The 26,896-nt window shown below is 41.9% G+C and overlaps 9 protein-coding genes across 9 annotated transcripts; 1 reads left to right on the top strand and 8 right to left on the bottom strand. All coding sequences in view use genetic code 12, as the record gives it.

Moving 5' to 3' along the window:
• Positions 1-419: 419 nt before the first annotated feature.
• Positions 420-1,526, bottom strand: STP4 (Stp4p; the record flags this gene model as incomplete). Its single annotated transcript, XM_064918076.1, has 1 exon — positions 420-1,526. The coding sequence occupies one exon, from the start codon at positions 1,524-1,526 to the stop codon at positions 420-422; it is 1,107 nt and encodes a 368-aa protein (XP_064776662.1).
• Positions 1,527-4,550: 3,024 nt separating this feature from the next.
• Positions 4,551-6,261, bottom strand: FEN12 (fatty acid elongase). Its single transcript, XM_064921180.1, has one exon. It carries the CDS (start codon positions 5,907-5,909, stop codon positions 4,938-4,940), a length of 972 nt encoding a protein of 323 aa, XP_064776661.1. The 5' UTR covers positions 5,910-6,261; the 3' UTR covers positions 4,551-4,937.
• A 1,000-nt stretch (positions 6,262-7,261) lies between these two features.
• ROM2 (Rho family guanine nucleotide exchange factor) lies at positions 7,262-10,168 on the bottom strand (the record flags this gene model as incomplete). The annotated part of the gene is made up of 2 exons (XM_064921326.1): positions 7,262-9,634; positions 9,866-10,168. The coding sequence occupies 2 exons, from the start codon at positions 10,166-10,168 to the stop codon at positions 7,262-7,264; spliced, it is 2,676 nt and encodes an 891-aa protein (XP_064776660.1).
• Positions 10,169-15,632: 5,464 nt separating this feature from the next.
• On the top strand, positions 15,633-16,869 carry VPS20 (ESCRT-III subunit protein). The gene has a single exon (XM_064921175.1). The coding sequence runs from the start codon at positions 16,062-16,064 to the stop codon at positions 16,734-16,736; it is 675 nt and encodes a 224-aa protein (XP_064776659.1). The 5' UTR covers positions 15,633-16,061; the 3' UTR covers positions 16,737-16,869.
• HEM2 (porphobilinogen synthase) lies at positions 16,780-18,169 on the bottom strand. Its single transcript, XM_064915997.1, has one exon. The coding sequence runs from the start codon at positions 18,026-18,028 to the stop codon at positions 17,003-17,005; it is 1,026 nt and encodes a 341-aa protein (XP_064776658.1). The 5' UTR covers positions 18,029-18,169; the 3' UTR covers positions 16,780-17,002.
• On the bottom strand, positions 18,170-18,448 carry RJT20DRAFT_123635 (uncharacterized protein; the record flags this gene model as incomplete). Its single annotated transcript, XM_064915996.1, has 1 exon — positions 18,170-18,448. The coding sequence occupies exon 1, from the start codon at positions 18,381-18,383 to the stop codon at positions 18,171-18,173; it is 213 nt and encodes a 70-aa protein (XP_064776657.1). The 5' UTR covers positions 18,384-18,448.
• Positions 18,449-19,118: 670 nt separating this feature from the next.
• On the bottom strand, positions 19,119-19,964 carry RJT20DRAFT_131773 (uncharacterized protein; the record flags this gene model as incomplete). The annotated part of the gene is made up of 1 exon (XM_064918075.1): positions 19,119-19,964. One exon carries the CDS (start codon positions 19,962-19,964, stop codon positions 19,119-19,121), a length of 846 nt encoding a protein of 281 aa, XP_064776656.1.
• A 1,302-nt stretch (positions 19,965-21,266) lies between these two features.
• NSP1 (FG-nucleoporin) lies at positions 21,267-24,195 on the bottom strand. Its single transcript, XM_064915995.1, has one exon. The coding sequence runs from the start codon at positions 23,846-23,848 to the stop codon at positions 21,353-21,355; it is 2,496 nt and encodes an 831-aa protein (XP_064776655.1). The 5' UTR covers positions 23,849-24,195; the 3' UTR covers positions 21,267-21,352.
• An 813-nt stretch (positions 24,196-25,008) lies between these two features.
• GPM1 (phosphoglycerate mutase) lies at positions 25,009-26,269 on the bottom strand. Its single transcript, XM_064915994.1, has one exon. The coding sequence runs from the start codon at positions 26,175-26,177 to the stop codon at positions 25,431-25,433; it is 747 nt and encodes a 248-aa protein (XP_064776654.1). The 5' UTR covers positions 26,178-26,269; the 3' UTR covers positions 25,009-25,430.
• Between the last annotated feature and the right edge of the window lie 627 nt (positions 26,270-26,896).

The raw sequence follows: 26,896 nt of genomic DNA, 5'->3' as shown, positions 1-26,896 counted from the left end.
TGGGGACTCTCTGAAGGGAGGGCATTACTAATGGCATAATTCGCAGCAATGCCGATATCCCCAAAATATGCCAGCCCTCTGTGTGAATAGCAAATTAGTGGTGGTATGATGAGTAGGGTAAATCTGGTAAATCTTGTTGTATGAGAAATAAGAAAATGTAGTATAGGAGGCATTGTAGTTGGACCGTAGGTACGACGAAGTCGTTCCCCGTAGTTTTTCTGTTCCAAATAGGAGAAGACACAAACTTAGATAAGTTCGCTATGACTATTAATGGGTAGAAAAGAATGGAGGAGAGTCTTCTAAGATCGGAAACCCCTTAAGTTATGAACCGAAGCCTACACAGCTGAATGGACTCTCATGTAACCATCTCTACAGTAATTGTTCCGTTTCTTCGTATCATTCATATATATACTAGCCTACTATTCCTTTTTAACCATGTTAACTGCCGAAGGGCAGTTGTTACGTTCGATGTGGTTAGCCAACCAATCATCTACATTTCTAAACTCTGCCTGGCACATTCTGCATTTACCTGAAACCTTTGTTCTCTGATCCTTCTTTGTTCCGTTGGGGTATTGGAAGTGTATAGCCTTCAAGTGGTTCTTGAATGTGTCACAGCGAGAAAATATACCAGTATTGTGACAACAGTGATCGGGAGCCCCGTTAGTATCTCCGGTTTCTGTGTTCTTGAAAGGGCACTTGAACTGGCCCTTATCACTTCCGATTTCCTTCCAGTGGCATTTGATATGTCTGAACAAGTCGTTAGGACGAGCGAACCCACGGTTACAGTATTTACAGATGTGGGGTCTCGATGTCGGTTTTAAATGAGTAGATTTATGTGTAGCGAGGTTGGAAAAGTACAATTTGCACTCTGGGCACTGTCTCTTCTTTCTTGGTTTCCAACTCTTCTTTGGGGGCGATGTAGATTCCAGCTCGGTCATTACTTCATCGGAGCTGTCTTCTTCTTTGAGTGGAGGCGTTACCAGCTGGAATGGTGATGTCACATCAAGTTCTGACTTAACAAGTGGGTCGGAAGACGCTCTGTTTCTGGATGTGCTGTATGCTGGAACATTACCGTTTAATGTATCTGATGACAATGAAGAGTTCCCTCTGGAGTATGGGGAACTGATGGGACTGAGCAAACGAGAAGATGTTGCTGATGATGTGTATGAGTTAGTGGAGTACTGAGCTGTACCATTACTGGAATTTGTGCTATTATTACTTAAGTTATTTGGGAGCAAAAGTGTAGCCTTCTGGGGCTGTGGTAAGTATGTGTTAAATGTAGAGGAAGCCTGAACATAAGGCAAGGCACGGTTGTTACTGGCAAAGGATGGCAATGCATAGCTGTTTCCGTGGAGTGGCAAGACTAGGCCTCCTACAGATGCTGGGGATGGGTTTTGTTGAAGCGAAGGTAAGTCCAACAGCAACGAGTGAATTGAAGGTAACCTAGTATGGTTGGTTTGCTGTACTGGTGGGTGGGGAATGTGCTGGTTTGAAATAGCGTAGGGCCAAAAGCTAGTGGAGTTCATGGTCAACTAATTTACATAAATAAATAGTGGATTCGACTAGTATTTGTCAATGGAGGTCGACTGTCAAAGATCTACTAAAGGTTTAAAAATCCAGAGTCGATAATTACTACAAAAGAATAAAACGAAGGAACGACGGCTCTATAAATATATCGGTTGACATATTTTCCTCAGCCGTATTGGGCCCGAATGGACAAGAGCATCTACACAACCACTAACTACTCCAGCCAACGGCAACTATTCCCTAATCCATTACAGAGAAGGAAATAGGAATTTGGAAACTGGAACATTTCTCTATTTTGCATGCTGCAGCCTGTTAAATCCGTACGATGGTTGCACCTCTCTGGTCGGGATACGCGCTTCAGTAATGGGTTAGTAATATTTGGCAGAAAAATTCAAGGTTACAAAATCTCGGGTGTGGGAGTTCAGCCGTAGGTGTGCGCTAGTTTCCGCCAGTCGTGTTTACCTGTCGGGGGAAGAAGTCGGTGTAAGAGCGACAGTGGGTATTAGTAGCACTATTGTTAATCTGGCATAGTGAGAGATAATTTCACGCACAGCGTTGTCATAGGTGACTAGTTGATTTTCTTGCTAGTATGGTGGAGTGCCTGGCCGGTCGGTAAGATGCACTGAGGCCTGGCCGGAAGAAATGTCTTCATTTTTGTGGTGGGTTCCGTTGTGTCCGTATGGATTAGATGTTTCACAGCCGTACCAGTCTGGAGGGGCTTCAGCTTAGATCGCCAGGTCTTGGTGGGTGTTGGCCCCTCGTAATAGGTATCACGGCAGCGAGGCCCATTTGTAACAATAATTAGAAATCGTATATTCTCCTCCCCCCTGCTACAAAATATTCACAGCCATAATGACAAAGCTATAGAGTCTGGTAGGAAATGGAGGGACATTGACCGCTCGTATCATCGCTCACAACTGCGCTCTAGTATAGCCCCATCTTTCTCCAAACTTTCGCTATCCAGATTATTTGCTCTCTTAACGGGCTCTCCTCTCTTGTCCGGAATAGGGGTTTTCACCCGTGCTACCGGGATTGAGTAAATTAAACTTCGGGTTCGGTTAGAAGAAAATGGAACAAGTGAAGGTTAAGGCTGAAAGGGGAATCGCCGATGGAGCAAGAGTGAGGAATCACCATAGAAGGTGAAGCTGTGAATCACAGGATGACATATAGTACTGACGTCCGGCTGACTTAGGGGGCTTCGACAAAGCCAAAGCTTTGTCACAAGTGGCCCCGTAGCACCCCTAACTACGGTACCAGTTCCAGAATGCGTAATTCTCTTGTTCCTTGACTCCATTAACTGGAGCATCTCTGGTACCAATTATTATGGCCGCTTATATCCACTCGGTGTTTATTCGGATAGCGCTTTTCTTGTGTGAACTCGCACTCCGAGAGATCCATTCTCGGCTATGTGCAGGCTAGCGCTATTTCCATCGAATCTTAGCCGTTCATCGGTTAGAAATTATTGTTGAGAGAGGTGTTAACATTTCATGTTTATTGCCCTTCAAAAGGTGGAGCTGGCATGGGGCTTTGACCGTAGAGGGATTTGATAAAGGGGACTCGGAACGACCGTATCGTCTCCGATGATCAAACTACCGATTTTAACCTATCCATGCCATTGCAAATAGTTCATCTGTAATCGACCGGAATACTTCTTTTCCTTCCGAAAGCGTCAATACCAAGAACTAGCCACCTCCGCCGAGAGACAACGAGCACTGATCAAGCTGGCTGGTCTCCACCGTTCACTCAGCCATCTAAATCCTACCGGGATTCCTTACTTCCCTGTAATGCAGCTCACTCGTGAGATCCCTATTTGAGAGATTATATTCACCACCGTAACCATTTCTAATTGGGGTGGGCTTTCGCCGAGTCGCTGAGAAATATTAATAATAATGATAATCATACTCCCCACATACACACCTTCATTCACCACTTCTCGGATATATTTCTAGCTTACGTCATCTGCAACCAGTCTCGTAAATCATCCATTCCTCACCACGACTTTATATCTATTTCCGAATCCGTTCCCGTGTTTTCCTGCACCCAATATGTCATTGATTCACCTGTCACTTACAAAAACGGAAAGGAATACGGGGGGCCAAATATTGCTGCTCTCGAAATAGGTGGTGATTTGTCTCTATCTGAAACAATCTGGAGAAACTATTTCTGTGGGACATTTTCCATGGGCATTTATGGTCCATTCTGGAGGCTTATTTTATGGGATTTCCTCACTTGGCTGACCACCCATTGTGGTGTCCTTGGACACTTTTCTCACCATTTCTTGTCTTAAGCTAAGCATTATTAAGTGTGGTTCTCCTGTGTGACTCCCTTACAAACTTTTTCACTGCTATCTGCGGGTATAGGCACCCCCCCCTGGGCTCCCGTCCGTTGGTTCAACGATTGCAAATTTGGGATTTTCAATGTTAGAAAAACACCCCAGGAACTCGATGGCTCCCGTATTATTATTAATAGAAGCTTTGGTGTTGACAGTGGATGCTAGATGGGCAGTGCTAGCAAATCTCTCGGTGTTTATTCTTGTTGGTACATAAGTATTTAGGGGTTTACTAGTGAGGTCTCCGCTTATATCCATCTTCATGATGGAGAAAGAAATATTTGGGGGGGGGGGGGTGGATGGCATTCCCAATTTTCTGTTTATTGTGCTTTTCTTCTTACCAGTGGTTTGACTTCTGATTAACAATTGTAAATACAAGGTTACGTATCAATGAATAGAGTTGCGTAGCAACTTTAAATTACAGCTCCACATCACCACCTTCTCCCTACGGCTGAGCCTCACGAATGATAAAGCCGTCTATAATACCATCGTAAACCCTTAATTCTGAATCATAATTTGCGGGTCTATTAACTGAATAGGATATATAAAACGAGACAATGGCAATTCCAAATCGGAATTCCTATATTTGAGAACTCAAATTAACCTTAACTAAGTTGACAAATGAGTCAACTTTGACACAAACGTACTCTCCAAGAAGAACATTCCTTGGCCTGGGATAATAATACATGCTCTACATTTCCATTTCTAAGCTCTAGATGGGTATTAGCTGATCTACAACACATTTCCGAATATGATATCCTATTACCGTAGCATCCTATTGATATCCTTCTAACGAAGGTGAGTACCTGAACATGCCACGTTAGCTTGCAATGGACTGGACATCCCCGGATATCAATAGAGCATGAATAGAGATGATAGGTCTGCGTTGAATTATGTGGTATCCATTGATCCATCCATAAATCGCAGAAAGTTCAAGTTGTTATTAGTGTGACATTCAATGAATTCCATGAAAAGAAATAGATACACGGTTTGCAGACCTGTGCTATGTATAACTCATAATAAATTATTAGGGAACCGAATAATGCCTGCCGTGTCCGGCTTCTACAAAAATCTATTTCTTCTAAGCCTTTCTGGATCTCACCTTGTTAGCAGAATCCTCAACGGCAGTGGATGCACCAGTACTGGCAGCTTCAGCCTTGGAAGATGTCTCTCCGGTCTTCTTACCCTTTGACTTGTATACCTTGATGTAGAAAGAGATGAACAACAACAAGTAACTGGTCAAGATCAAGTAACCGTAAGCGGCGGCCAACTCACTACCGTAACAGTCACCAACGTGTGGCAACCAGTTGAAGTATCTGAAAGCATAGTGAGTGTAAGTAGCGAAGTACACGAAGACCAAATCAATCAAGAATTGAATAATTTGGAATCTGGTGACCCATTCCTTCCACCACACTCTGATTCCTCTAGCGGAAAGGAAGTAGTACCAGTACATGACAACGTGCACAGCCAAGTTAAGAGTAATTGGAACCCATTCTACAGAGGTGGAACCAGTCAACTGGGTGTAGCACAACAAGGCGGTGGCACCGTGGTGGTAGGTGTGAAGGAATAACAACTTCTTCTTTTTCAACACCAAGAAAACAGTGTCGATCAACTCAAAGTACTTGGTAAGGTAGTTCAAGTAATACAAGGTAACAAGCTTTGGAGCAAAAGCGTTAACATCACAGATAGCATAGAAGAGACCGTGGTGGTACAAGATAGGAATTAATTGTTCAATGGCCAAAAGCAACAACACTAATGATGCTAATGTCAAGAAGATGTTGTGGAGCTGGAACAAAAAGTTCAACTTCAAGGCTGGAGCCTTGATGGTAGCCAATAACCAACGGCCTCCGAAGATCACAATGTAGTAAACTACGATGATCAGGATTGCGTGCCATCCATTAGCCAAAAACGTTTTGTGGTGGATGAATTCGAAGTCTTCGGCGGGATATCCGATTACTGCTTCGAAAGCGGCACTGAAAATAGGCCAAAGATGAAGTCCGAACGGACGCTCGATGCTGGGGGTGCTGAGTTCGATGAATGATGGCAACGACATGATAACGGCTCCTCTTCTTTTCGTCTATTCTACAGCAAAACTACTGTCTTTCAAACAAACACTTGAATGTTTGCAAACCGTCTTTTCTGGACAGCAAATAAAAATTTGTTCGAAATCAACAAAACGCGACCGGACTGCATGGGAGGCTCTCAGTATGAGCAGCCATGGGACTGGTGGGACTTGGTGGGACTTGGTGGGACAGGGGGAAATTGGGGCAGAGAGGTGGTAACTAAATGGGAAGAAATTGTCGGATTAAGCTGGTTTGCCTTGTGTAATTTATGTGGAGGTGTAGGAATCCATTGGAGTTAGAATGGTAATTTTTCGAGTATTTTTGGTGGAGTTTGATGGACATTGTTGGAGAGATCTCCAGTTCTTGTGTGCTCCAATTTGTACCACTGTTTAGTCTCGCTATTTTTTGTTAGGCTGCGTCTCACTATTTTGTTAGTGCGTCTCACTATTTTTCTACTCCTCTGTGTGTAGAATTGTTTCTGTAAAGAGTAGCTTTACGGGAGCCGGGCTTCGCTCGCGTGGGAAACTCGGCTTTTTGCGGCTATTTTCGATGCACGTGAAAAAAATGGAACTTTTCTCCCTCGCTACAAGAAAATGGCGGTAGACTGAGAGAGAAAGAGAGAGAGAGAGAGGTCCTGTAAAAGAAGTTTCTAGAGACAGACTGAGGAACCGGAGCCCATGCATATTGCATGGAATGAAAATCAGTGGATGCAATAATAATATGTGGGGATTCCATAGCAACTATAGACGTGGAGGAGACCGTGCCTATGATATAGATCTGGTTCAAATTTTTAAAACTCCAATAACTGGTAAAACTGGTAATTTGCTGCTCCGGATCAGCCGATCGATCTCAACGTTTCAGGTACCCTCAGGTCCCCCAGAGACGGCCCCAAAAAATGAGCATTTAGTGCCTGGTACTGCGCAAGTGTGCCTCCAGCGAAAGTTTTGCGCCCAAACGATCTGTTGGTGCATAGGGCTTTGGATGGTGGCCATAGAGTGGTTCTCTATGAAGTGGGAAAATGCTTGGATAATGCTTGGGATATTTGAAGTTCAAATGTGCTTGCTATCACACATCTACGCTGTGGCAACGGCTGATCAAGATGCCGTTCATTCTCTCTTCCAGAATCTACACTAACTATATTTTATGTTTATCTACGTATCCATAACTTGTAGGTAGTACATCGTTTCTACTACTCTAGAAATATAACACAACTACTCTCTGCTATACTGTCAAGTTTTCCTCTCACCTCCCTCTCTCATTAAATAAATCAAACAATATATTAAATTATACAAAGACACCACCGGCCTTGTTTTCAACTACACCGAGAACTCCCATATTTACACTATGCGCTTTTTGGCTTCAAATTCAAGAAATCAATGGAGACAATAATATCGTATCCATTTTCTTCACAAGCATACAATGCTTCATGCTCATTTGAATGCAAGAAACGAATATTCTCTCCCACCAATGCTCTTAATAACTTCGTTGAGTTCAAGTCACGTATTTCAATAAATCCAGGCTCGAACGACAACAAGTAAGGGAAGAAAAGCGCCACGTTCTGTGGATTTCCTTCCCAGTAAATGTCCCAGTAGTGGTTGGTTCTCCAACCATTCTTGTTGATTAAGAATACAAATTCAGCATAACACAACAAGAAATCACTTCTTCCTAACCTATGAATACCTAATGGTGTGACGGTTTCCCTTTGAATAGCAAAATCCAAGGAAGGATCTGCCTCATCCAATATTGGCTCTTTCATTCCTTTCTCAAGTGATAAACTTTCAAATCCCTTTGTACAACCAATACAAAGCATAGTCTTCAAGAAAGAAATAGAAATAGGGTCAGATGTAAACGTGACCTCTTGTATGTCATATTTCTTATTCTTATTTTTTTGATTGTTCTTATCAAATGGGTTTGCTGGTTCAAAGATACTGATGGAATGAGTATTACCAGTCTTAGCCGCACACACCAATAATCTTCCATCACAGATACCAATTTTGAAGAACGACACATGAGATAAGATCATCTTTCCTGATTTGGTATTTTTCTGATGATCAAGTGAGTCTGTGCATGACAAATCAAATTCATACAATGTCTTATCACTCAAAATCAACAATTTGGAATACTCGACAAGAACCTCAATTTGTGTGACATACATCTTGCTGATAACAAGAGTTGGATCCGAACAGATCTTCTCACTAGAAGAGGCGCTAATAGAACGAACTGTGGAAACCCACACTCCAGAGTCAGTTCCGTAAAGTAATTTCTTACCACCATAGCAGGGCACGGCACAGTTTATCTTGTTGTTTCCATGGAAACGTCTTGTCTCGTACTTAGATAAAGAGAAAAGGTCGCTCTCGTCAATAAGTTTCTTCTGTTGGTTGTACACTTGCTGCAAAATTTGATTCTGGATTGACAATTCGTCTGCAAATAAAGTTGCATGTACTTGATTACTTCCAAGACCTAAGAAGTTCAATTGCATTTTGTTATTGGTAGAAGAGTTCAAGGTAGTTCCAATATAAGTAGAGCTTTCGACTCTGTTCTTCACTCCAGTATCTGAGATGAGTGAACCACGGTATCTATGTGACATAAGAGTTCTCATTGATGGTATGTCATATCCAGAATTTACATACAATAATGGAAGATAAATTGGCTTCTCGAAAACCTTGTGTTGTTCTCTCTTGTTCTGTATTTTGTGCTTAACCAACAATAAGGCATGCTCGAAGAGGTACAAGTCTATTTTCTCGTTATCTCTCTTTCTACTCAAGGTGACTTGGTAGATAATACGGTTGTTGTATGACAACTTAAAGTTGTACTTGTTTTCTAATGTTTGTTTTCCAAGGAGTCGGTGCAAGACCATGATCTTATGCCTGTCTGTACTCTCACCAGTTTGAATATTGATTTTTACCAATACTTTCTCAATTTCTTCTTTGGCTTTGACGAGATTCTTGTAATCAGGATGGTCGGGCTTGGTGTTTTTAAGAATACCGCCAAGTAACAATTGGTAACGAGCTGGTCTCTGAACACCTTTAATTAAAAATGAAGACAAATCTTGCTTACGAGATTGAGGTTTCTTTTCAATGGTATCCAAAAATCTAGCATACTTCAAATTAACTTGCTGTTGTCTTTCATGCTCAAAAGACGCAAATACCTTATTTCCAGAGTAACGGATAAAAGGTTCAAAACTACCCACGTAATTCAAGAATATGTCTGCGAAAGTCTCGATAACAGGCTTTTGTTGTTGCTGTCTTCTTGTGAGTGAGTCACTCATATTTTTAGCCAATCTTAAGAGTTCTCCTACACCACCGAAGACAGTATGGATGAAAGTCTCTCTTTGATTCTCGGGAATGACATTATTAGCAGGGTTTCTCAAAGGCATGATATAGAAATCGGTCATGAATTCAAGATCCTTAACGTAATCTCTTTCAGTATAAATAAATTCGTAGATCAATTCTTGGCGCATCTTCTCCTGTTTATCCAACTTCTCAAGGATTGATTGTGGAACTGTTTCATGCCATAAAGTCTTTGTCTCTTCTTTTTCATGCAACGAAAGACGAGATACCGCTCTTCTTAATCCACCCTGTGGGGCCATGTTGAGGCGAGCTTGTTGTTCGAGTCTCCTAGGGCAAGCAATAGAGTAACAAAGACGGTTTCTAGTACAGGTTGGCGAGTAGCAATCAGTCAAGATGGTGAACACACCATTAACACCGATAGCGTCCTTCGCAGCAGAATTGTTATTATTATTGGTACCAGTCATAGAACCCATCTTAGAAAGAGAGGAGCTGCTGTTTAATGATGGCAGGAGCTCTATTTGCGGTTGTGCAAAAGTATTGTCACCAAAGGCTTGCTGCAATTGATGGTTGTTGTCAACGAATGAGCCATGTTTCGAGTTATTACCACTGTTGTTTCCATTGTTTCCATTAGTACCATCTTCATGATAGAAATCCACGTCGCTGTATACATGATTAAAAGCATACACCTCATGTACGGAGTCTCTTAAACGATGATTATAAGTGACATCATGGAAAAATTTCTGTGCATCCAAAGAACGACCCAAGAGAAGCGCTAAATTTCTATCATTTGTTCTGATGATTCTACAGATGATATCAACCGACATTTTACCTGTAAAAGTATCATGGTACTCCAAACCGTCCTTGGTATTTATAGTCAAAATAATTGATTCTTTGAAGGCCTTGGCAACTTCCGAAAGGATGGCTGGATACACCGAAGACTTGTATGGCAATGGTTGCATTACCGCTGTCTTAGATGATGCTACCGTCGACGTACGGTCAAGTTTGTTACTATTTGAAAGTGAACTTGAAGAATTGAACTTCTTTGTGGATAACGATGACAATTTGCTTATTGATGTGAACGAGCGAGATTTGTTGGTCAACAGGAACGTGTGTTGAAGAGATGAAGTAGAACCAGATCCACTAGAGAGTGGCCTGTGGTTGTTACCCTGTTGGTTCTGTAACTGTTGTTGTTGCTGTAGTTGCTGCGGTTGCTGCTGTGGACCCCTCTGCATCATCTGGCCATATTTCAGTGATGAGGAGGAAAGTGATTTCGTCCTTGCCTCGCTACCGTTGTAAGCCCCCGGACCCATTGGACTACTTGCAAATGAATTATATTGTGGAAAGTTAGGAGAAGAGACAATTCTTCTTCCAGCTCCCGGACCTGGTCCAGCTGGTGACCCCTCATTCAATACCTGATTGGTCTGAATAGGAGGAAGGTTACTTGAAGGAGCTTTACGAATGGGTCTACGCTGATACTGCTGTGGAGAATGTGGTGACTGGGGCTGCTGTTGAGATTGAGGTTGCGGAAATTGTGGAGATTGCACCAATGATGGTGATCCTGGAAGCGATTGACTTTTGAATGAATTGCCGAAGGTGCTGTTAATTGGATATGGAGGGTTTTGTGGAGGTTGGTCATACTGTGAATTCAATTGTCGGTCATTGTAATTACTGCTATTCCCACTATTGCTATTATTCATGGAATTGTTGTAGTTATTTTGAGGCACCTTATTTCCATTTCCAGGAGCAGAAGCGTGGTCGTATGTCAATGACAGCGCCGACGGATTTCTATTGGAATATGCCTTCGAGGCTGCGTCTACATTGGGAGGAGCATTGGAAAGTGGATCATCTAGTCCAAGCTCATTTACAGGATAGCCAGGATCTGGTTGTTGATGTTTGGGTTGAGCTTTATGGAGCAGGTACTGTGGATGCAGAGGTACTTCTGGTTGTTGATTCCCATGCTCATCAGTCTGTGGTAAGTTCTGGAACTCCTGGTTGATAAGGGGGTATATTTGGCCCAGCAGGGATCGTTGCTGTCTTGGAGGATCTTGATATGGCTTTGGTGGTGGTGGCCGTCTCACTGGTGTTGGCTGAGGCAGGAACCCTTGGCCGAGTTGTCCACTGGATGCTGGTACCGCAGGAGGTTGGTTGTAACGAGGCTGACCTGGCGGAGGCGGATGAGATGGCTGCGATGCTTGTGACGGATGTGGCCGTGGTGGCTGTTGTGATTGTTGCAATTGCTGTGGATCTTGTTGGTGGTCTATAAATGCTTGTGGCAAGAGGTGGGCCGGGATATTAACAGCCTGGTGACCGAAGTTACTCCGCTTGGGATGCGAGTAATTATTGGCTGACATTGCTGAATGCACTTATAAAGTGTTTGATGATACAATGCAACAGTCCGGCAAAATCACGATTGTCCAATATGAAGTTCAAGTTTGGTGTGTTATGAACGACGCAACGCTTTAATGGTACTAGACTGGATTCGTCCGATGCAATTGAAGCGATTGGCAAAGATATTAATCAAGGGTGCGGCTCTTGGAATGGAACGGTGATCACTCTTGAATCGTCTCCGCAGTCGACAGTTGACTTGTCGGATTTATGATCTAGACAAGAGTCCTGATATACCACCTTTGAAAGAATCCGGCTGAAGTATTCGAATAGCCGTGATTGAATGCAGCAACGGGGCTTGCTTTCAATTCAAAAATTCAATATGAACAACAATAAATGACGATACGGACCAACAACACTTCCACGCTGAGCTCTTTCTACCAGTAGATCAGATACCAGAGTGTGGTCGATTACGAAAGGACGGCGATTCTGGAACTGATGAAGGACGATGGAGACACTGTAGTGGGCTTCAGTGACTGTTTCTATCGAGTTATGTGAATCTTTTCCCGACGGCGGCTCGTACCTCTTGGCTACTAAGAATAGAAATGCCCTGAGAGTGCTAATAATAACTAACGATACGACAAGCGCTTACTACCACAGAACGGGATCCGCTACGACTTTCGACTGGTGAGTGGATGAATGGACGTGGATGAGCGGCTTGATGCTACTGACACAATTGTGGTCTGTGTCGATGGATGGTTGGTTGGCTGTGTTGCCGATGGGGATGTGTAGACACTAGCTTTTGGACAATGAAGAATAATAATGACAAACAAAAATTAGTGCTTGGCTGTTCGTTTTTTCTAGTGAGAAAAGGCGGTACGGTGAGAGTAAGCGGTAGTGGTTGGGGAGAGGAAGGCTGAGGATTTAGTGAGGGTGACGTAGGAGGTAGGGAGGTAGAGTGAGGGAGGGAGTGTAGAATCCGGTAGTTCCAGGGAGAGATGAGAGTGAGAATTGAGAGTGTGAGTGAGAGTGAGGAGGAGAGAGAGTGAGAGACAAAGTTAGTGCTGGAAGTAGTGGTAGTAGTGGTAGTACAAAGAAAAAAGAATTAGAGAGGAACAAAACAGACAAAAAAAGTGTAGAGAAGTTAGTTGGTAGTAATTTGTAGTGGCTATCAGAGTCAATTGATGGTTATGATAAACTGGTGTGAATACTTAATTATGTGAAATACGTATCTTTAATAAACATAGTTATAATGACATCTTTACAGGGCTACAATTCTTAGAAGACAGTCAGAAGGTCCCAAGTACCAAATGGCTTTACAAAAATAGCCGTATCCCAAACACTACAACTTCACGCTGGAGTTTGAATGACATCAACTGGCCCAGCCCAGCCCCAGGTTGTTGTCGGTACAACACAGCGAATGTCAATAGGCAGCTCTCGCTAAAACTCCCACTACAAAACCTAATTTACACACTCCACAACGGGACCACAAAGAGTCCGATTTCCCTATTAGGAAGACAATAAAGACAATATATACATTTAACATGGCAGTACCTGGTACCAGAGCCGCCTAGAAAGTATGCCTTTGCCGTGTCTCGAACTGTCTTGTACGAAATTATACGTCTCATCCTCTACACCCTCTATTTGTGAATTTGAATTTGTATCCCTTGCCCTGGATATTCTTAACATTGTTCTTTCTCCTTGTCTCCACCGTAAGGCTCTCCCTAAACCAAGACCTCATTTTTCTCGCTAATTCCTCCCTCCAACGATCTGCGATATACGACAAACAGAAAATCTCATGTAGGCTTTGTCAAGATCACACCAAAGTATCTTCACCCCTTGACCACATCCCATGTGTTCTTTACACTAAGAACCTGTCAACAACAACACCCCGACTGGGGTAAATACCGGAGCACAGAAAATATTGGATTTTAATATAATATCTGGTAATACTACGATTCTTATTTTAGGGACTTTAGTTGGTGTCATGGCAAATATCACTGTCGAAATGACGTTCCTCTCAGGGCTTATATTACATAGTTGGTATTCTTTCTAATCCGTAGCAGTAAACTCCTTTGGTTCTCTATTAGGGCTTTGATATTATCAGGCGGACATTTGCTCCTTGGCCCCTTGTTTGTATAAAGGCCGACCCACGAATGTTCCCTGGCCTCTTTGTTCCCACCACTCCAATATACGAAGTCCTAATCAGGTATCCACTAGCAAGATACTAGGACTCATCAGTAACACAAGCCCCAGTAGGCCGACTCACAGGGCTCGATCCCAGTACAATTTTAATGCCCTCTCTCTCTATGCCGAAGGTATGAAATGCCAGCATTCCTCTTGGTTCTTGACACTGAAATTCCACATATTCCTCTAATTCATTTCAGTTGCCCATTGTGAGCCAGCGAGAACGATTTTGGAACCTCGATTTTTGATCTATTTTAGGAAGCATACCAGAACAAAGGAAAATGATGTTCAAAGTACATTGTGATGATACGACTGGATTAAATGCCGAACATGTGCTTCATGCTGTTGGATCGCCGAAATTTGTTAGTTCTGCTACATAGGATAAGATTGTCCGTAGTTACATTTGAAGATTAGCACTAGTTCTTCGCAGTCTAATGTATGATTGTGTGGATGAAATAGTGAAATTTTCTTTGCCAGACGTCGGTAGTCGCCTTGGGTGTTTTAGGTGATAGGTGCCATCTCGTATATCTGTATTACCTTGATATTATTGGCTGAATTAAGATTGCTGTAGGTGGTGGTAGGTCAATTGTGCAAAGAGTGTGAAGTCTGTGTCTACGGTGGTGGAAAATGGACTGGACTGGGGAGTGGGCTTGTGTTTATATGATTGCAAAAAAGCGGAGGGCACTAATGTATGGGCATTATCATGTGGGGACATGCTTAACGTGCTAGATTGCAAGGTCTTGGGTGGTTTAAGAATGTTGATGTTTGTTGATGTTGTTGTATTTGCAGTATTTAAATTCGCAACATTGACTTGAAGATTGAGGTTTTACTGTACTACATCTTATTATTATTCTATTGGAACTCTAGATCTAGTTATACATTTAACTCTTCGGCCATGTAGGAACCACAAAATCACAGTGTTCCATTATAAACTTTTACTCGTGCCACATATAACGTCTTTAGCAGATAAAATCATGCCATGGGATGCTTAAAGTTTAGCATATCACGGCGTATCATGACGCAAGAATGTTTCCATCTCTTATCGTTATCACCGTTGAGTTGCAATCTTCATCACCTGCCATATGCGAAAGCATTGACTCTGTTCAGGCATATCTGAGTAGAGTGTTTTCCACCAACATTCAATACTTAGTGAATAAGGTAATAGGATTGAGAGTAATTGACTATCAGAGTATAATATAGCTGTCTAAGCTATGATATATAACCAGTCTTTTGCCATTCTTTCTACAAATCAATATAATCTTATCGTCTCAACAAAACCACATATAGTATCATCTCTATCTATCTCCCTATCTATCTATAATACCACCTCTTTCTACAGTTCAAAGACTCCCTCCCCTTTAAAAGTCCACCATCTCCACAATAACCTGCCCCTTTGGTATATCCTCCTGCACTCACGTCATAATCCACTTGGCTCTTGTGATCCACACTCAGAGTGTGTTCATCGTCGTCTTCGTTGCTCATTGTGAATCTGTTAGTGTGTGTATACTGTGTGATCTTACAGTTGTATACTCTGTAGGAGCCTTGTAGCTTTGGGCTTTGATTTCGTTGCTGAACATTGTTACTTCTGAGTGGAAGATGTAGATTATTCTCTCTGTGTGTGTATTTGTCTCTGTCTCACTCTTTATGTGTCTGACTATCACTCTATTCTCTACTCTCTCCACTCTCCTCTGACCTGGAACCTTCACTCACTATATCATACTCATTGTGTCATACTCACTGACCTTAACTCACTCTAGGTACTCGTTAATCGCTCTTCTTCACACACACACTCTCTCTCTCTTATCCACTCTCTCTTACTGACTCGCTCTCTCTCTCTCGCACCATCTCACCATCTCGACATCCTCACTCTTCATTATATCATCTGACAATCCCAGACTGGTCTGCATTGATAACCGAGATACGATTATTGAATTTTTTTTGGTTCATTGTTGTAAGAAGTAGAACACTATTTCTTCTGTTTGCCTGTTCGTACTTACAAGTGAAACTCATTAATTAATAATTAATAATTCAACATATACATAAACATAATAGATTGCTCGGAATTCATTCTAGTACGTCTATATTAGTTTTTTTTTTATCTGTACAGCGCTATACACTGTCTTATCTTATTAAAATCTTCATTTGCTTTGCTTAGCTTTCTTTCTTTAAGGATTAACATTAAAGATACATTCATATCGAATTGAATCTCCACAATCATCACTTTCATCCCGTTTGAACAACCAGCCACACACAGCTTGCTCCTCTAATATTTACTCCATTTGCACAATATATTCCTTATATTCACAATAATCACAATCCATAACGCTCTATTCATTCACCATGGGACAACAACCTTCAACTCCCAAGATCACCGCTCAAGATAGAGCCATCTTCCAGTTAAAACAACAGAGAGACAAACTCAAAGAATACCAAAGAAGACTCACCTTCGTCATCGACAAACAAACCAACCTCGCCCGTCAGGCCTTGAAGAATAATCAGCCAGACCGTGCCAAATTCTACCTTCGATCAAAGAAGCAGCAAGAATCGACTATTGTCAAGACATGTGAGCAACTCGACAACTTGGAGGGTTTGATCGGTACCATCGAATTCAAATTGATCGAAAAGGACGTGATATACGGTTTGGAACAGGGTAACAAAGTATTGAAGAAGCTCAACAATGAAATGAAGATAGAGAAGATCGATAAGATCTTGGACGATCTAGAGGATGAGAAATTAAAAGTTGACGAGATAGGAGATGCTCTTGGCATGGGAAGCGGCCTCAGCAAACTGGAAGAAATCGAAGTGGACGAAGAATTCGAAAAGTTGGATCAAGAAGTCAATGGTATAAAGGAACAACCCAAGAAAGACGATGTTGTGGTGCCAGATCTTCCAGAAGCTCCTCAAGTTGGTATTTTACCCGATGCACCAAGGCAGTCATTGGAAGAAGCGCAGAAACAAGAAGAGGAAGAGAATAAGGACAAGCAAGCACAGACTTACGAACCAATTGCTTCCTGAGAGGACTGTCTGGTCATGGTATTACATATGTACGGCCATTTCAAATCATGAATTCATTTGTTAATTATTTCATAGAGTATCTATATACAATGCATAATACTATTAATAAGAAGATGGGAAAATATCAGATCTTGCCCAAAGAGAGGTTCTTCTTGACAAAGAAGTAGTCATAATATTGTTACCATGTCATCACAATGTCTTTTAGTTACTAACAACTTCTATCCCATGAAGTTGTATCTTATTTACAGCTTTCTCTTATTCGTCGTCTACGATTCCAACCATTCCAAGAATTCAGGAGTGAAGTAACTAATAATCAATCTAGCACCTGCTCTCAAGAAACCCTGGTGACTCTCGAAGGCAATTCCCTTCAAGTCCACAATGCCCTTCTCAGCAGCTGCGTGTAACATTGCGTATTCTCCACTAACGTGATAGGCGCAGATTGGATAGTCACGACATAACTTGGATGCATCACTGACAATGTCCAAGTAGAAGGTGGATGGCTTGACGATAACAGCATCAGCACCTTCGTCCATGTCTCTCAAAAGAGCTCTACGGGCTAAACCAGCACCGCCTGGTGGCAATTGGTAAGCTTTACGGTCACCAGTGCTTGGTGTACTACCAGCTGCATCTCTGAATGGTCCGTACAAGTTACCGCTGAACTTAGCAGCGTATGACATGACGAGACACTTGTGTGCCAAACCAGCATTGATTAAACCAGTCTTGATATCCTTAATTCTACCGTCAACCATGTCAGATGGTGCAACTGAGTTGGCACCAGCCTTGGCATAGTTTACTGCTACGGCACCGATTCTTAAGGCGGATCTTTCTCTGTTAAAAGATCCGTCTTCGTACAAGACACCACAATGACCATGAGAGGTGTATTCACACAAACAGACATCACACATAATGAACAAATCTGGGAAGTTTTTCTTCAAGGCCTTGATACTGGTGATCACAGGACCTTCTGGATCATCAGCAGCAGTTCCAAGCTCATCTTTGACACCCTCTTTCAACGGCACTCCGAACAAGATCACCGATCTCAATCCCTTGTCTACAAGAGTCTTTACGTAAGGGATCAACTTGTTGACACCTCTCCTTTTGATATTTGGCAACGAAGGGATGTCCGTCTCCTCGTCCTCGTTGTCTGTAATGAAAAGCGGGAAGATGAACATATTCTTGGTCAACTGTCTTTCCATCTGCCATTCTCTAGACAATGGATGGCTATAACCACCTTGTAAGATAGAGCTGATTTTCGTGCCTGTTTCTGGCAAGAATTCTGCTGTGTGGACCATGGTGAGTTTTCTACTGTTTTAACTGTCCTTTACGATATCTTTCACCGAGGAATCCACTACAACACAGAAAAAGAACTAAACAAGAGTATATTGAAATGTAATTTACTGTCAAACTTCAAGCGATCAACGAAGCGCTGAGAAATCAAATGACGGTTGGACGCAAACGATTACCCGATCGGGGTAAAGTATGAGACATAAAGGAAAAAGGCACTGTGAGCAGTAAAAAGAGTGAAGAGAGTGTGAATAAGGAAGATAAAAAAAAGAAGTGCTTGAGGTGCCTGAGAAGCCTGAAAGACTGAAGTGCCTGAGATGCTACTGCTATTGCTAGAGCCAGTGCTAGTGCTTGAAAATACATATGGAGGAAATACTCTAGAAAATGTGACTCTCTTATTAAGAAAGTAGGCAAAACGGAATATAATATGTCATATGTAACATGTAATATGTATTTTTATTCTGTGTTTGAAATATATGTGGGTATTGTTATAACTTATCAGTCTATGTTGTCTTTCTCTGAATAGTGTTGAATAGTGTAAATTACAGAGGATCATTCTCTCTCTACAGTACTGTTCTTTTTTAGCAGCCGTAAGGCTTTAGTATGAGTCTCGTGACTGCTCACGGAAAGAAAGTGCGGCTCCACAGAACTAACCAGAAGCATATGTTAATGGTGAGACCAATGTAGAATACATAGAGAAAGATCATATTGTGGATCTTAAAACCCTTCGGGGAGATATAAATCATCTAAAATCTGTATTCTTATTTGCAACAAAAATATGGCATATCTGTAGTTTCAGATAATCGTAAAATTTGAATTAGGCTCTTCTTTGGTTGTAATTATTGTATTGTAATTGTATTGTAATTATAAATAAATTAGATTATTGTTGTTAGTAACTTGCCATATTCCCTTAAAACATCGAATTGCTTATTAAGTTTCCCCTTTGTCTACTCAATTGGGCTATATCCCAGTGTCTTTCTTCAAAATTAATTGTACAACTAAGACGATTCTAGTAAGCATATAGAACTGATACACAACGCTGCTACAGCATGAACGCTTGTGACCTCATATCTCTGGCGAGAGCCAATTGTCAAACATTTACTCTGACTTCTTAATGGCCTCTTCGTCCTTCTTCTCGGCTTCATCGTAGAAGTAAGATTGGCCAACCAATACAGAGTTCAACGCAGATGAAGTCAAGTATCCGGCAAATAAGACCCAATCGCCGAATTGGACCTTGTTTCTAGACCTCTTGGCTTGGAGATCTTGCAAACTAGTGTAGACTCTAATTAAAGAACCAGCCAAGTTGGCACGGATAGTGAACGTGGACAAGTGCTTGGCAGTTCTCAATCTGGCATTTTGCTGGATCTGAGGAAACTTAGCAGCAATTGAAATTGGAATGTTCAAGATCTGCAATAACGAGATCAAGCCAGGTGGAGCCAACTTGGTCAAGAAAATGGAGGTTCCGAGGATGTAGGCTACTGGCTCGGCCAATTCTCTAGCAACGGTCTCGACCTTTTGCTTGGTGTCCTTTCCTTCCAAGCTGATGGCGCCTGTTGATAAGGCTCGGTAGTACTTGACCAACAAGATGATGACGACGTTTTGCAATCCAACGAGCAAACTCTCACCGTAGTTCAAGAACAGGTTGTTGTTTTGTGAGTTGAACACAACATGCACCAAGTTGTTGAAACTCTCTACGCTCAACGCTTCGAGCGATAAACCATTGACCACTTCTGCTTTACCTGCCAACAACTTAGGGTGAAGGATTTTTCTAATTTGGGGGATCTTGATGAACGAAGATACCCCGACGGTTCCCAAGCTCAAGAGCAAGGCAACGACTTTGGCGTAACCAATGGCCTGGATTTGGCCGAGGGCGACGTCCAAGATGATCTTGTTTGAGACGTCTGGGTTGAATAACAACTTAATAATTGAGAATACTTGTGACATGGTGGGTTTCTAGGTGGTAGAACTGACTGGATACGGTGATATCTGATTGTAAAGCAAGCTGCCAGGTTAAATAGGAAGAAGGAATATAAACAACACTAATCACTAAACAGGCTATTAGCTATTATGCAGTGAAAAACTCCAGGCGTCGGTGAAGAACTCAGGTATATATATAGCTTTGAGCTACTACGGGTCTATATAAATCACAATTAACGATGTGTATCACAATATCAAGAAATATTATGTTCTTCGGTAGTATATATATATATATATATATATATATTGTAAATATATATGTAAATATATTAAATGTATAGAATAGAGTGAATTTAAAAAAAAAAAATATGTATATAATTTATATATTATAATATATCATATATATATATAATACACTTCATATATAGCACATTCATACTACATACTACATACTACACATCAATACACTTGTGCAAAATATTCACAACTTACAATAATACTATTGACACTCGCAACCGACGCATACGTTTCCTCAGATAAGGCCTACAAAACACGATATTCAAACCTTCGATCTTGTCAAAAGGTGGGGTTTTCTCACACTTCATCGGTATAAACCTTCTACCACACAGTATCAAAGTGTGTCCGAAAAATGGCATATGCATTTTTATCATCACCGTGCCATGGGCAAAAAATGTGGGGTGCAATGTGGAGGACAAAATGGGTCTATGGGAAGATGGGACTATCTCGATCGGGTAAAGAAAGTGGAGTTGCTTTATGCCGTTTGGGTGTGAAAAAGACAGACAGCAGACAGCGAGTACCTGAAATTGGGTGGCATTGCTTAAGGGATAGGGACTATAAACATCTTGTGTTTGCTTCTGACCGTCATTTGTAGGATACAACGAGCCGTGGTGCCAGTGGGCAACCCCTTGCATCGAAATAGGTGGACACAGAAGACAAGGAGCGCTGTTGATGAGATAGTGTGTCCATAGGGGAACATTTGGGACCTTGGGGAATAATTTCTAAAACAAGATATGGTTATATGTGCTGTATGGTGGGTTAATCCGTGGGTTGATATTTCACATAGAGAAATGGGGGGGGAGACTTAAATGCTTGTTTTGGTCAATTCTTAAATAAAAGGATGCAAAATTAAGATCTCCCACGAGTGGACCTAATGTTGCTTACTTCTAGTCGTATTCACTTAAACAATACTAAATCAGTTTATATAATTGGTTTACCATGAATGACATACTCTCTTCTTGAGCGGAAGTCTTCTCATTTCCATTTCTAGGGGACCTCTATTAGGCCCTCTCTCTGGAGGTTTACACTCTGTCCCCTGTAACTATTACATTTATTCTACAATTGACTATATGACTATGTGACTATATACTAGCAACCATACTTTTCAGTCCGCCAGTCTAGTACTGTATTTTCTTGTTGTGGTTGATCTTGTCGATCTTTGCCTTCAATTTGTCTTCTCCATCCTCGATAAACTTCAAGTTCTCCAAGTGCAAGTTTAATAACTTAACGATCTCTTCAATAGGGTTTTCATCACCCTTTGTAGCCTTACTGTCTGAGTTGGCTGCTCCCTTTGCTACCGAATTGCCTGCAGAGGCAGCCGCACCTGAAGATGAAAATTCACTGATTGAGTTCTTAGTGAATACTTCACTCACTGAGTTTATTTCATTTATCAATGTAGATAAGCTATCACCTAAGTTGTCTAGCCTTTCATCTAACAACTCAGCATTATGGTATGCCTTTTCACGCAACTTGTCAGTAACACTTAAAGTGCCCCCATTGTCATTAGAAGAAACATTGACAGTAGTACCGTCAGATCCTGAATTGACTCCAGAAGCACCAGCATCAGCACTTCTGCTGTTATTATTGCTAGAGTTCAATTCTATATTGTTCAACAAGATGTCTGCCTGTTGCTCATAATTATCCAATATCTTTTCTAATTCATCTTGCTGATTTTCAACAAACAACAAATGCTGATCTATTTTCCCTTGTAAAGCCTCTGCTTCCAAGGAGTCTTGATTTAATCTCAAAATCTCGTCTCCACTCTCCACCAATTGTTGATCCCATTCTTTTACTCTATCCGTATATGAATCGAAAATCTTAGAGGTGCTCGTCAACTGTTTGGACCATTTAATAATGAGATCGTCCAAGGTCTTGTTGTCAATGGAAACGGCCACTGGTTCTATTTTAGTTGGCTTTAATTGTGGGTCAACTGTCGTTGTTGTAGTGGTTGTGTTTCCTGCTGGAGTTGCTGTTGTAGCGAATTTCGTGTCAGTAGGCTTGGTCTCTTCTACCTTTGTTCCAAGTGAGAATCCAGTATCCTTCTTTTCCTCCTCTTTCTTGCCAAAGGAAAATCCGCCAGAGGCTGGCTTCGCAGTTTCATCTTTCTTAGCTCCAAATAATCCGCCAGTGGATGGAGTAGATGACTTGCCCAAACTAAATCCAGCAGTCGCTGGCTTTTCAGTTTTATCGCCAAGATTACCACCAAAGCCTCCAAACGATAATCCAGGCTTGGAACCTTCTTTCTTCTCTTCTGGTTTCGATCCAAGTCCTCCAAAGGACAACTTTGGGGTCTCGTTCTCTTTCTTTTCTTCTGGTTTCGATCCAAGTCCTCCAAAGGACAACTTTGGGGTCTCGTTCTCTTTCTTTTCTTCTGGCTTTGACCCAAAGCCTCCAAATGAAAGCTTTGGCGCCTCACTATCTTTCTTTTCTTCTGGTTTTGAACCAAAGTTTCCGAATGAAAGCTTTGGCGCCTCTTTCGTTTCATCAGTCTTTGCACCGAATGAACCAAGAGATAATGCAGGTTTGGATGTGGTTGTAGAAGAACTGGCGTCCTTAGATCCAAAGCCACCAAAGCTTAAAGCTGGAGTAGATTCTTTCTTTTCCTCTGGTTTGGATCCAAACCCACCAAATGATAAGGCAGGTTTGTCATCCTTCTTCTCGCTCAGCAGTGCACCAAATCCGCTAAATGATGGAGCAGGTGACTCCTTCTTTTCGTCAGTTTTGGTACCGAGGCCACCTAAAGATAACTTAGGGACATCAGTAGTTGCTGACTTGGCGCCGAAGCTAAAAGCTGGCGTGGCTGTTTCAGTTTTGTTCTGCTCAGTTGCAGCTGGTTTAGCCCCAAATCCTGCAAATCCACTCGATGCTGGTTGCGACGTGGAAGGAGTTGAACTGGACCCAGCACCAAATGAAAATGCAGCTGGTTTGTCGGACTTGTCTTCTGGCTTACTTCCTCCAAAACTGAAAGATGAAGTCGAGTTATTGTTACTGCCAAACACACTGCCTCCAGTTGCAGCCTTGTCATCGGTCTTTGGCGCTGAGCCAAATAACCCTCCACTTGAAGGTGCTGGAGCAAGAGTGTTGTTGGCAGAGCTGCCAAACATTGAGGAGCCCGCTGAAGCAGCTGGAGCTCCTGATTTTGAACCAAAAAGCCCACCAGCGGTTCCGGAAGTTGTGCCAGTTGCAGCATTTGAAGCTCCAAACGGAGTGCTGGATGATGCTCCGCCAAAAAGACCACCAGTCTTGGGGGCATCGCCTGTGGTAGATGAGGCACCACCAAATAATCCACCTGAAGAAGCTGCAGGAGCTGTACCCGAAGCTGAAGAATCAGCCGGCTTATTGAATGAAAAGGCAGGTGTACTTCTTCCGCTATTTGTAGCACTGTTCGGGTTAGAGAAGCTTCCAAAAGCATTTGTTGGCTTGTTGGCGTCTGTGCTAGCTGGAGTGTTTGCAGCAGCTCCGAATGAGAACGATGGCTTTGCGGCTGAGTCTGTTGAAGCGTTCGCTGAAGCACCAAAGCTGAAGGAAGGTTTGTTTGCATCTTGTGCTGGAGTACCGAAGCTGAATGCCGATTTGTTGGCGTCCTGAGCTGGAGCACCGAAGTTGAACGACATGTCTATTATTCTATTAATGCTTCAAATTCACTGAGGAAACTGGAGTTGTTATGAGTTCTTGAAGTTTTTTTTAACTTTCTCCCAACACAGTACTATTGTGGTATTGAATCGATCAAAAATTATAGAGCTTCTACTGGTGATGGAGCCGTAAAGATGGAATGTTGTGGTTGTATCAAATTCCAGAAGCGGCTAATTCGATTCACAGTGGCTGCTATAGTTGAAGAAACTAGGTGAATTTCCACTCTTTGTGCTGTTACACAATACTTTACACCGAATTGAAGATGAATCTAACGAAATACAACTGTCAACGACAATATTCTTTCTTCTTCTTGGATCTTCCATAAACTTACAACCATACAAACACTGGCTGTAAAGTTATTTATTTCGATGTCTTCAATTTGATTTTCGATGGTAGGCACTGTATGCAAGAATGTGGTGCGAACAGTTAGCGAGAGATTCATGATTTAGTGAGGATGAATTAGTGAGGGTGAATTAGTTAGGTATTGTGAGGATGATCATATTGTGATGATGATTTAGTGAGGATTGATTCAGTGAGGATTGATTTAGTGAGAGGAAACAAGAGAATGGGTATTGAGTAGAATGCGAAATGAAAGAATAATACAATTCAAGAGAGTAATTCGGGTCGTACATTGTGAGTCTGAATGTTTTTCATGGCGCTGGAAGAGTGAGATTAGTGAGAAGGAATAGTGAGAGGAATTCACAGAGAGAGGCGAAAAAGTGAGAGACTATTCAATGGAGGTACAGTGATTCAATGGAAGTATGAGTTCTGTAGCTATAGACGCAAAATACTTCTTTATAATTACAATTATATTCCCCCTTATTACATCACCGTTATTAGTATTACTTAATTTAAATGCTAAAATGATGAAAAACGGATATTGAAACACAAATGGCAAAAGGGACTACCTACATCAAACTGAAAAGTAAAAAGTGTTGAGTTCAATCCTCCAAATTCTCTCCATTCCTTACTAAATTCCTCTCCCTAACACGAGAAATGTCACAGATACAACAAAAAACTCCTTTGTCCTTCCTTGTCGTTAGACTCTCGTTAATTTATGTTTTTTCCTCACTTCATCCACTCTATGTCTTTTTGTCGCAAACCTTTCAAATTCCAAATTCTCGACATTACTTTATGACATTCTCTCTCTCTCTCTCTCTCTCTCTCTCTCACTTCTCACACTTCTCACACTTCTCACACTTCTCACACTTTTCAATCGCTGTGTCGATCATTCCATGTGAACATCCATTGATTACCGAACTGCCGATTGTGCCAGTTCAGTCAATTGAGTTTGAAGCTCATGGATAACATTGAACATTGATCGATGTTGCTGTGAATACCAATTGCCATTGTCTCTTGGACTTCAATCTCTCAGATCATCTCTCAATTCATACCCTTTCATCCAATTGCTATATCCTCAATTCATCTCTCTCCATCTGATATATATTTTCTTCCTTAACAAGCATTAGCTCAATTTCTACATCGTCTACAGTACTCGCTACGTCATTTCCAATTGAAGTCTCTAATGTATATTAAGCTGCAGAATCTTTTCTACCAACTCAATTACTTCTTAGTACCTTGAGCGGCAACAGCGGCAGCACCGGCAGCAGCAGCTTCTGGGTCCAAGTAGTAAGCTGGCTTGGTTGGCTTCAATTGGTCGTCCAATTCGTAAACCAATGGAATACCAGTTGGAATGTTAAGACCAGCAATCTCCTCGTCGGAGATGTTGTCCAAGTGCTTAACCAAAGCTCTCAAGGAGTTACCGTGAGCAGCAATCAAAACAGTCTTACCATCCAACAAGTCCGCGGCAATCTCGTCTTGCCAGTATGGCAATAATCTGTCGATAACCAAGGCCAAGGACTCAGTCTTTGGTAAGACAGATGGGTCAACATTCTTGTATCTGATGTCACCGATTTGGGAGAACTCGGAGTGGTCCTCAATGACTGGAGGTGGAACATCGAAGGATCTTCTCCAGGTTTGGAATTGTTCCTTACCGTATTTTTCCAAGGTTTGGGCCTTGTCCTTACCTTGCAAGGCACCGTAGTGTCTCTCGTTCAATCTCCAGGATCTCTTGACTGGGATGTACAATTGGTCGGCGGCTTCCAAGGCAATGTTGGCGGTTTGGATGGCTCTGGACAACTTGGAGGTGTAAAGAATGTCAGCAACAATGCCCTTTTCCTTCAACAACTCACCGGCTCTCTTGGCTTCTTTCTCACCGGTCTCTGACAAGCGAACATCGACCCAACCGGTGAACAAGTTCTTCTCGTTCCAGTCGGATTGACCGTGTCTCACTAAAACTAACTTAGGCATTGTGGTATATTTTGCAGTGTAATTGATGGGGTTTCGCTACAACGTTTAAAAACGACAGATCCACAACAATTGTTTTATAAAACGAGCTTCTCTTGCCCTAGTTATATATCTGAAAATTGTGGTGTCGTCGAATCACTGGGTCCCTGTGTATATCCCGGCCGATGAGTGAGTCGCATCAGGAGAGCAGGTCGGTTGTACGGACTCCGAAGTCACGTGCAATGTTGAGGTTGGTAGGTGGTATGTGTAGTGATAGCGTATGTGTAGCGTGTCTCCAGCGCGTGTGTATAGTGTGTGAAGTACAGTGTGTGTATTATATAGCATGTGTAGTACTAGAGTATTAGAGTATGGAGAATGTACTTTGAAAGAATGTGTTGTCTATATAGTCTGTGTAGTCTGTTTACTATGTGTATGTAATGTGAGCCATGGTATGTGTAGTGTAATGTATAGTGTATGTGTTGTATGTGTTGTATGTGTTGTATATTGAGTATATTCTATGTATTGTATGGATGTACTGTATCTGTGCTACGCATTGAGAGTACCGTTGTGGTGGTGGTGGTGGTGTTAGGAGATTTAGGAAATGAGAGCGTGGTTTGTGGGTAAAATAAGGTATACATTTCGGTTAAAGCTGTGGATATTGAGTTGTGGTTGAATGAAGCTAAATGCAGCTAAATGTAACTGTAGAACTGTATGGTTATGAACTCTATTTTTTCACTTCATCC

The sequence above is a fragment of the Scheffersomyces xylosifermentans genome (genome assembly GCF_036884685.1).
Source record: "Scheffersomyces xylosifermentans strain CBS 12540 chromosome Unknown RJT20scaffold_1, whole genome shotgun sequence".
NCBI classification, from domain to species: Eukaryota; Fungi; Ascomycota; class Pichiomycetes; order Serinales; family Debaryomycetaceae; genus Scheffersomyces; species Scheffersomyces xylosifermentans.
This window is presented reverse-complemented; position numbering and strand designations above follow the sequence as displayed.